The 10710-nt window shown below is 36.0% G+C and overlaps 1 protein-coding gene across 2 annotated transcripts; it reads right to left on the reverse strand.

Annotated features, from left to right (window-relative positions):
- Window positions 1-477: 477 nt before the first annotated feature.
- On the reverse strand, window positions 478-9518 carry LOC126686840 (histone-lysine N-methyltransferase ATX3). Of its 2 annotated transcripts, XM_050381101.2 has the most exons (23): window positions 8029-9501; window positions 7882-7937; window positions 7601-7799; window positions 6764-6883; window positions 6603-6671; window positions 6448-6516; window positions 6262-6350; window positions 6049-6141; window positions 5647-5782; window positions 4899-4971; window positions 4657-4756; window positions 4414-4538; window positions 3693-3838; window positions 3511-3615; window positions 3204-3268; window positions 2883-3099; window positions 2626-2712; window positions 2423-2479; window positions 2259-2348; window positions 1974-2060; window positions 1354-1428; window positions 899-999; window positions 478-798 (listed from the first exon to the last, which is right to left on the reverse strand). In XM_050381101.2, exons 1-23 carry the CDS (start codon window positions 8935-8937, stop codon window positions 708-710), a joined length of 3159 nt encoding a protein of 1052 aa, XP_050237058.1. In that variant the 5' UTR covers window positions 8938-9501; the 3' UTR covers window positions 478-707. The 2 variants fall into 2 exon arrangements, with proteins under 2 accessions (XP_050237058.1, XP_050237059.1); XM_050381102.2 differs by lacking the exon at window positions 899-999 and having other exon boundaries at window positions 8029-9518.
- Window positions 9519-10710: the final 1192 nt, after the last annotated feature.

Below are 10710 nucleotides of genomic sequence, written 5' to 3' on the forward strand. Positions count from 1 at the left end.
GCTCAAATAGAAGTTTTTTATAGGTATTTTCATAACATTTTAATAACTATTTATAATTATTTTATTATAAATTTCTTAACATATAAAACCTCTCTGCTTTCCTTCAACACCGGCAAATTGGTATATTACTCTATCGCTGTTCACAATAAAATTTTCACAAACCACCACAATTTTCTACTTCTTGTACGTGTAAAACCAAGACCCAAATTTATTTTATCAACTTTCATCTTTTCCTAACTACAATTTTTATGCAAGACAATTAACTCCATCAATTTGATAATTTAAAAATCATAGTTATGAAATTATGGATACTTCTTTTATCAACTAAATCATGCATCAACGTTTTTTAAATAAAAATATCACTTTCAACTTCATAAATACTCGTATATATTTTTTTTTTGAAGAAGTATATATATTTATTTAAGGGCTTGACTTGGACAGGTTTGAACCGGACACAATCTGCCAAAGTAACACAGATTGAAAAAGAATCGCCTTTAAAATAATATTAAAAAAAAAAGATAAAAACAGGCAGACATTGGAATTTACATTTGATTACACCTTGAAATTATGTTGCCATCACAGTCCATACAAAAAATTTACTCAGCTCTTTGATGCACCTTGTTGGTTCGTATTCTTCTTTCTTTCGAGAATAAAAATGAGATAGTTCTTCGAAGGGTATGGCGGAGACATTAATACAACAAGAGAGCCTAATTCATATATTTCCGACAACTGAGTGATCTACATAGACAAGGGACCTTCAACTCATCATGCTCATCCGGATCGAATAAGTAATCATATCTGCAAAATCATAAATTCATAATTATTACACCCGCTTAATATTTTTAAAACCAGCACATTCTATATGCACAGAGATGAACCGAGTAGCTATAAATCTTACGTTAGCTCATCACCCACAGAGGCATTGGTCTTAGCAATAAGAACTATACGATTTTCGACATCACCAACACTCATTATCCTAGCATAGCAGTTAGGCATACACTGCAGTAAGCAGGAACTTGTCAATTATACAAGATAATAATTGGAGCGAACTAATAATCGACAAAATCATAGTTAAAAACAAACAAATTGAACATAAACATTAAAAATTGTAGTATGTCCATGATAAACCCGATAGAAAGCTACCGACAAGTTATAGCACTTTGGTCCCTGGTGATTAAAACAAGGAAGTACCAGGCTCCTAGGCACTCGATAAGTATCAACTACCTACCACATTATCCTCATTCCTAATAAAAGTCTGATCAGAAGAGACAGTATCAAAACTCATTGCAAGAGTCACATGATTGGCATTCAATCCAATTTCAAATAAAAGTTTGTGCTATAATAAAAGCTTACTGAATGGTTGATCAAGCGTGCTATATTCCCTTTATGTGTGGCATCAATTACAACTTCCTCACTGATCTTGAACAACTGCATTGAACATTTAAGTGCAAAGTAAGATTCATCAAGAAATAAACAAATAGCAGTAATCATCACAAAAAACCTGCCTAAAAGTCTAGTGCTGAGAAAAAAGAGGTACAAAAGCTAAAGCATCCTCAAGCACGTCATGTGCATACAGCTTAGCCCAATTTATGATTTGTTGGTTTCATTTAAGTCCCATTCCCATAATAGAATTACATAACAAAAGGGTTTAGTAGCTTTAGAGTAAGCTTTAGAGGAATAAAGCAGCTTCTTTTCTGCCTAAGCTAATCCATTGGGGAAAAGATCTTTCATATTTAAAGAAGATTGAATAGTTCATCCCCCACATGATAATTGCATGCATATCTTTTCAAAAGAGCCATGAAATTGTCAACATCAACGTTAAAAACTCCACCTAAAAGTTTAAAATCAGTCAAAATATAGAAGTTCTTAAGCATACATGTAAAATACAAGTGGCACATTGGCAATTCCAAAAACAAACTGTGGTAGGAAATGTGACGCCAAACAGACAAGCAAAGGAGTACCAAGAGACTCACATAGCAATCTTTGCCTTCTAAACGGTATTGTGCCTCCCTCAGATCAGCAACACTCCGTCTCACCTGCTCGCCGCGATACTCAATGACCTGAAAACAGACATATTAGTTATTCAACCAAAAAAAGAGGAAAAAACATAGTGCACGTGCACCCAGAATCAAAATAGCACTGCTTCCAGTGAAACCAAAGAACAAGCTTTTTGTTAAAACTGTCAATGAATTCCAACAAGTTAAAATGCTTAATGTTTAAACAGAACCAAGCACTGATAACGCATGAATATCAAGTACCATTTCTCCTTCTTGAATGTTTCTGCGTGCAAAGAGGCCCCATCCATGTATCCCAGATTTACCAAAACAAACTCGACGATTTTCAGTTTTCTGGAAATAATGATACATGTCAAATAAATATCAAATCAAGGACCAATGAAATAATGGCAAGAATGCTGGTTTACCTGTAATTGATAAAGCCGATCCTTAATTGAAGAGAAAACTACAGAATCGTCTATTTCCTGTGAGAAAGGATGTAAATATGACGCTGACTATTAACAAAGTAACCATAGGTTGTTAATTATGAAATCAACACTATTTTCATTTTTACTTTAAAAATAGTTAAAAAGCACTAGAGATTCTCTGAATTGATTAAAAAGAAGATTACTCTATAGGTGCTCAAGTTGCTTAATATGTCAAAAGAATGATGTTTTGGTCCCATTAGTCGGTGGAATATGGGTTCCCCTTCAGCTTTCTGGCAAATAAAAATAATATTAATGAAATGATGAAAACAAACTGATTAATCACAACATCTTGGCAACAAGCTAACCAAAAGAAGCTACGGTTTTGGCCTAAATCAAAACTAAGGCCGAAAATGTGCTGGCAATATATGTGTTGCAAATGGATAACTGGTTAAAAGTTCACCTTATTGCTTGACACTTTAAATTCACGGCATCTCGCAGAAGAAAGAGGCTCAAACTCATTAGTCACTGATGTAGAGGGCTCAGAAAAGTCCTGTATTTTGTTATATGAAATCAATCTTGAGCCACATAAGCGTTCATTCTGTTTCTGAAGGAAGCTTCTGGCAGCAAAAACCCCTGCAGGACTGCGCACCACTACAACAGTCTCTATACTTGGTGTCCTACCGAAACAACCAAGACAAAAGATACAAGTCAATCTACAAGGTGCAGCACAACAAACTCAGGTTCAGATAAAATTACGAAGAAACTTATGCGTAATTCTAACCTGTGAACAGCACAGTATGCCAGCTTTTTAGTCACTTGGATTCCATTCTTCTCTGTGCAGTTCAACTGAAAATTAAGCGTGTCAATCATTTAGATTATAGACTCTTCATACAGTTTGCATGCTATTTATAATGGAATAACTGGTCACATATAGAATAGAAGGACGTGGTATAAACTTGCAACACTACAAGTTACTTTTAAGAAATTCTTGCAACTTAGATACCACTTTTCAGAGAATTATTTTGTAACATTAAATAGTTTAATACAAAACATATATGAAGTTTTTTCTATGATAAAACAGAACTTACTTCCATGAAATATCCTGCTCTTGATGCACACATAGCATGAAAGTAGGTGGCACACTTGCAACACTGTATGCAGGAACCATGTGTCTGCTTACAGATAACACAGCTCTGCATAGCCACGCAATTAGTATCAATGTGAAGCCAAAAAATTATTTTAGTACTGTCTATTAAAAACAATCACAAACCTTCAAAAATGTAGTTGACGGGATTCTAAAAATTCCAATTGCAGGTTCCATTTTTTCATGACTCAAGAAACCGACCTCAGGTCGAAACCAGGCACATGTTACATGAACCCAAAGCATCTCAATGTCGCTTGGTTTTAAAGCTCCACCTGAAAAAGCAGCTGATAATGTAAGAGCAAAGTAGCTAAAGAACACAATAGCAATAGAAGGCATTCAATTCCATAAATAACAGAAACTGTTTATGCAAAAATGCTGAGCATATTTCCACAAGATTGACAAAGCAATCATTAGACTACCATGCCGCAACATGAATTAAAAATCAAATAACCTTTTGATTGGTGATTAATGGAAATCGCTAGCTCTTAAACTTAGTACAAAGTTTGAAAAGGAAACTTTATCAACCTTAATTTCATAAGGGAATTGGATTAACCATATTCAACAGATACACGAAGAGGAATACTATAAGCAGGGGAATATCAGCAACTTTGTAAGGTCTGAAGAGAAAACTATGCACCTAACCAGGCAGCCCAAATGTATCCAGTATACAAGGGACTCTTTTACATAGTACCAACGATACTCAAAATAGTTTTGTTCAAACTTATAAGAATGAAGTACATATGAAAGAAGTTACACAAATCTTACAGAACGGAGTTGTTGGGCTGTTATCTAATTAAGAATCTCAAAACAAATACTAGCTATCTTAAAGAAATAGTCTATGACATGCCTTTTACAGGACAAAGGCAACACTCCCTCTCAACATCAGGAGTTTCACATGCTCTGCACACCCATGATGTAAGATCTTGAACATTTGAAACCCCGTAACATTCTTGGTGGACAGCAATTTGACACCTGAAGATAAAAGTGGCTTTTAGACACTTAGTTTATGTACGTAAGCAAATCTAAAGTTACAACGGGACATGACCACAACTATAAGGCAAATCAGGGAACCCGTAGATGACATAACTACCTGTTGCAGATTACGATTTTGTTAACATCCCAATCTTCAACCCATCTACAAACAGCGCATCTCTCTGTTGTCCATTTTGCATGAACAGGATCATACTTCTCTATTCCAACAAAAATAAAATCATGACCTTTTCAACTTTTCTAAATCATTTAAAACTCGAGTAAATAGAAAATAAATCTAAAACTTGGGTAGATTAAAAACAAATTTTGAGCCTCTCCGACTTTGAGAGAGTACATAGATACCTTGCAAAAAAGCCAGCAGCTTCTGCTCATCTAGTTGCATCGGATCTACTCCATGTGCATTGTACTCCACAATCTGCAGCAACTTTGGCATCAACAAAAATTGAAAGGGAAGCCCATGCACATATGTTAACTTTTACAATAAAGAAAACAAAAGAAAAATGATTATAAATATAATTTGCAGTAAGAGTTCCAAAAACTGAATGTACTACTGTAGAAACACATGGATATCCTAAAGAATGAACTGACCCAATCATGTCGCATCATCCATAACGCATAGTATTTAAACGTCCCACTGTTTATATTGATTTACAAGACTTCTAACTAAACACCAAATCATGAGTGAACCTTCAAAGCAAAGAGCTATCAACTTGACTAAGTCCGATGCATATGTTTTCTCATTGAATGACTACAATGCATAGTAATATAGTCAAACCGCATGAACATATCAAGCAATCATTACTTATTACTTTCCTTAGTTTTTAACATAACTAAAAAACTGTAAATAACAGCACTGGATAAGATTATTTACTTTATTACCAACTATCAGAAACAGCCAAGAAGAATTAATTACACCTTATCTAACAAACAGGTATGTCCTTTATTCTTTTAGCTTAGAGTGATTGCTTACAACTCCAATGCTTTAAGGAAACTTAGAAGGATTGGAACAACAAAAAGTAAGTTATAACTCCAAATGGTAATCATACCACCAAATGCAATCATATTTTAAGAGATATGTTCAAATACAAACCCATTTTTCGAGTGGTAACATTGTACTCTTGACCTTCACACTGTGCTTCCATTTCTTAGCTCTGCACCCAGTGTGCTTTTCCCATTCACTTGGGGTTTGCTTCCGCATTCCGCATGAACCGCACTTGCAAACAATTCTACCAACAGAGAAGAAAAAACTTAGGAAAACTTCATATTTCATGAAATAGTGAAGAAAGATATTCACAAAACTTTTTTCACCACAAAATACAAAAAAGAAGAGTTAGCCAGTATCAAGAAATAAATTCAATATGCCGACAATACGTAATTTTTGATTTTAAGAGTAGAAAGTTTGTCTAATGAATACTTAGTTAAGATGCGTATAGAGAGAGCAACATAACAATTCATTTATCATATTCATATTAACACACTTCCTGATGCTTACAGATGAAGTTTTGGAAGATATGTCCCTTCCATCCCATTGCACACCACAGTTATTTCATCAGGTGCTGTAGCTAGGCCACTGTTTGTCATAGACCTGTATAGGTGGATAATGGCATCACTCAGGATTAAAACCTCGTAGGAAAAACAGGCTAAAATAAACTTATATAATACATATAAGTTAAATATTCAAATAGATGAAAAAATTGAAACATACTTGACAGAGTCCCTCCTCTCGAAATAAGACGAGTCAATCTTAAACCTGACTCTGCAATCAGGACAATAGTAATCAAAATTCTCCAGATCCTTCAAAGATAAAAGACCAGTAAGCATCGATTTTCCATTAAGACAAATCCACTTAAGGGAGAGCTGAATGCATTAGATTGTGATATCATTTTTGCACCTTGAAAAGTTGAGGAGAAATGTTGCCGCATGCAGCATGCACCCAAACATTACAACCATCGCAACACACCTAAACCACAAGGTATTCAGTCCAACATTCTTTCATATAATATTATTGCATCCACAAAATGACTGCAAAACAATAAATAATCTCACCCATTTCCCACCCTCCAAGTGGTGCCAGACCTTCTTGCATATGCCACAATATTGTTTAGACTTTCTTAACTGCAGTGTGAAATATCTTTAGGGAAAAGAGAGATAAAAAGAAACACATAATTAACAAATGAAAAAAAAAAACAATTAAGAGGTAATTCAACCTTAGCACAATGTCTACATATAAACTCAGTACGGATTACAGAGCCCTTCCTTTTGATAGTTTTGCATGGCAAGATTAGATTACAGCTATCGCAACTCCTCATATCCTTGTAAGATGCATCCTGTACAATCAAAATACAGGATGAAAGCCAATAAATGTACAGCCAGATACTGTAAGCAGGTTCGACAGAAAAAGGTCATCCTATAAAAGCATAACAATCCAAAAGTGGGACTACAGCGCCATCAGAAAAGAAAATGAGCATACGCAACTCATGGATGACAGAGACGGTCCTAATAGCTTACTACAAAAAAGAATGGGTTCCTACAAAATGAGCATGCGCATTGCATAGATAATGTGCAGAGTCTTTTGCAACTTGCAAGTAATTTATGCACCTAAACCCACAAACGTAACCTCCTACAAGTAGAATTCTTATCCCATCAGCCAACAGCATACATAATCCAATATGATCTAACAACACCATTGGATAAGGAAAATAAGGTTTCTCAGCAACTTTCATGAGAAAATTGACTTTTCCCTTCTAGTTCGAACATCAATCTACGGATAGGGGGTGCGTGGTGGGGAGATCAACGTTGAAGAAACATAAGAAAATAACAGAGTAGCTAACTAAGGGGTCAAATTGTTAAAAGAAGTGATTTCTATCGGTCTCCAAAATTTCAATCAAAACAGACCCTTCACACTCTTAATCATCTAGCCACACTACAATGTGTCCCAATGGTCAATTCACTCCTTGAGGAATCAACAGCAAACTCCCCATAAACAGTCCCAGGACCAATAATTAAAAAACAAATATGAAAGAATGGTCTCTCAGATTACTTGCCTGGTACCGAGCATAAAGGTCTTGATCTAGACTTGAACTGCTGGCCTCCTGGAATCCACTTAAGTCAGCTTCTGGAGATCCCACATGTGCAGCGTCAACCCTAGTTTCCAAAAACCCACTTTCTGCTAACATTGCCTCTTCCAGTGCCATCTGAAAGTCGCTCATCTTACACTTGTACAATTCGGTCTGTCCCTGAAATCTGAAAAAAATTGGAAAGTAAAGCTACAGAGTTACTATTCTATATACACATTAAAATCTACTATACATAATTGTGAAAGCACCTGTCGACAAATTCTGCAAATGGGAATAACATCCCTTGCTTCACCCAAGCATAGTCCTGCAAATCACCTATAACTTTATAAAACCAACAAATTAAGCAATAAATTTCTGCAAAAGACAAATTTACCGAAAGATAGAGATAGACGAACCCGCCGTGTGCCGTTTTTAGAATAACCATAAAACATCACGCAAAGAGCCCCAGGAATACAACAACTAAGAACAGGTTCAGGAGCTTCGAGTATAGGATCAATCACAACACCCGGCCACCAAGGATATCTTTTCCCGCATTTTGCCCAAACTAAATCGCCCAAAGCAAAATCCTCAGGCTTATAAACATCTTTCTTCCTCCCAGCTCCTTCTCTTCTCAATTTGTTAGAAGCAGAATATCCGAACCCAGGCGCACACTCCAAACTATTTCCATTATTGCATTTTGAATAGTCAAAATCATCAAAATTATTTTCTGCTTGATAAAATGAATAGGAGTTAGAATTAGACCTAGACTTAGACTTAGACTTACAATTAAAATTAGAATTAGAAATAGACTTAGAATTCCTAACAAATCCATCCTTTTGGCTATATCTACATCTCTTAGAATCAAGTATATCATCTCTATCTTCACCAAATTCATCATAACCATCCTCGCCAAAACCATAACCAATTCCATCACCTCTGCCATTCTTCCAGACATCCATAGCAGAATCATTAAACCTCGAAGGAAGCATCTGCACTCGTCCTCGGGAAGATCTAAGCCCTGATAACTGAGTCCTAGACCTATCCAAGCTGTAATTCTTCAATTTCTTTGAATTAGACTGAATATCACCGGCCCAATAAGAACCGGAACCACTGCTACTATCATCAATTTCACCGTACACACCTATTGAAGAACGATCACATCCATTTAATTTCCGTTTTTTAGGAATTAACAAACACTCGTAATCCTCTTCTTCTACCTCTTCCTCTTGTTCTTCCTCTTCTTCGCTACTGCTACTGCTAGGTTTTCCTGTCTTATATCGTCTCAAATTCGGCATCTCAGACTTCATAGTTTTCTTAATAATCATCCTTAGTAACAAACCCAAACCCTAATTTTACCAATCCCACGCATGAAATCCGTGTTTTAACTCTTCAAAATTTTGAATTCAAAGATCTAGTTATACAAATGTAGAATAATCCGCCTGCGTGGTGACCTTATTAATACCCAAACATCCAATGCAAAACCCTAATTAAATTGATCGACGGAGAAGAAGAATCGTATCAAATTCGCACGTTTTGGATTTATTTTATAAAAATGTGAAATAGAATGAGAAATTGAAAATCGAATTTAAATGAATTGAATCCGGGAAACAAGAAAAGAATCAAAAAAATATGAATTAATGAAGGGAAGATTGTAAATGAAGGAAAATAAAGAGCAACGGTTGAACACACAAAATTTTAAATTTGGTTGCTTAACGACATGTGAGAAAGAGTCGGTTAACAAAATGAAATTGATTGTGTGGTATTATTAATAAGTATTTTAAAATAAAATTGTAATTTTTTTATGGTTTGTATATTTTTGAAAATGGGATTAAGATAAAGTGGTGCGCGGCTTTTGTTTTGGCTCTAAAGATTAGGAGGGAGAGAAGGAAAATTTGGTGAATGGAACGCGCGAAAACGTAAATTTGGAAAGGGTAAACCCATTTCGCATGGGCATGTGGTGCGGTGTTGTGGTGCGTCGAGAGTTGGGGGTGGAGGGTCTGGATAGGTGCCTACTACTCATACACCTTACTAGACCAAGCGTGTGCACTACAAAATCTATTGGCTTGAGCCTTGTTTTTACTTGGAATTTTGGTAGAAATACTGGAACAGGAAAATAACTCATCTTTTTAAAAGGCAGATTTCCAACTCTGGCACCTGCAGTTTTTATAATCTTGCTGAAGAAACCATCACCCATTTGCTCCTTTACTGTCACACCTCTACCCTCACCTGGTTCTCTTCTCACCTGGGATTTAATCCCATGCATATGCATTTTGACTCCTTTTCTGATTGGTGGTTGTACATGTCTGATACTCTTACTGCAGCTGGAATGGCTGACAAGTTACTCCTAGTGGCTAATGTTTGTTGGCATATTGGGTGTTCTAGGAATGCTCTCATTTTTCAAGGGAAAACTATCAATCCCAACCTCTCTTCCTTGCAAGCCTATAATGATTATTGCTTTCAAAAGGACTCCATCCGCCCTCCTTCCAGGCCTCTAAGATCCCGAAGTCTTTCCAGGAGATGGTTGTTGCCTCCTTCGAGCAGATTGAAGATTAACACATATGCCTCTTTTGACACCAGAACTAAATCTGGTAGTATTGCTATTGCTTGTTGAAATCACTGTGGCTCCTTAATTTTTGGCAAAACAACAACATATTTTTGCAGGACTCCCCTCGCAGCCGAAGCCTTTTGTCACGTGCCGTATAATTCTTCGCACGTGATAGAGGTTATGTCCCGAACTTTTCCGAAACACTCTCGGATCTCATGTTCCGGAATCCTCCGGAACATTCAAAAAACTTTATATTCCGGAATACTCTAGAATCCTTTAGAACATTCTAGAATCCTCCGGAACACCCTAAAATTTTCCGGAACATTCTAGAAGCTTCTTTACGAGACTATTCCAGAATTATCTAGACTAATCTGGAATACTCTAGAACACTTTAGAAGGTACTAGATGTACATAGTACCTTCTTACATTGTGTAGAATATTATAGATAGTTCTAGAAGATAGAATAAGAACCATTGGATCAAATAGATCCTAGCCATCCATTAAGGAGGTGGAGGACTATATATAGCCTCAAAACCTCATTTGTAAAGTATCC

The sequence above is a fragment of the Mercurialis annua genome, linkage group LG6, assembly GCF_937616625.2.
Source record: "Mercurialis annua linkage group LG6, ddMerAnnu1.2, whole genome shotgun sequence".
Classification (NCBI taxonomy): Eukaryota; Viridiplantae; Streptophyta; class Magnoliopsida; order Malpighiales; family Euphorbiaceae; genus Mercurialis; species Mercurialis annua.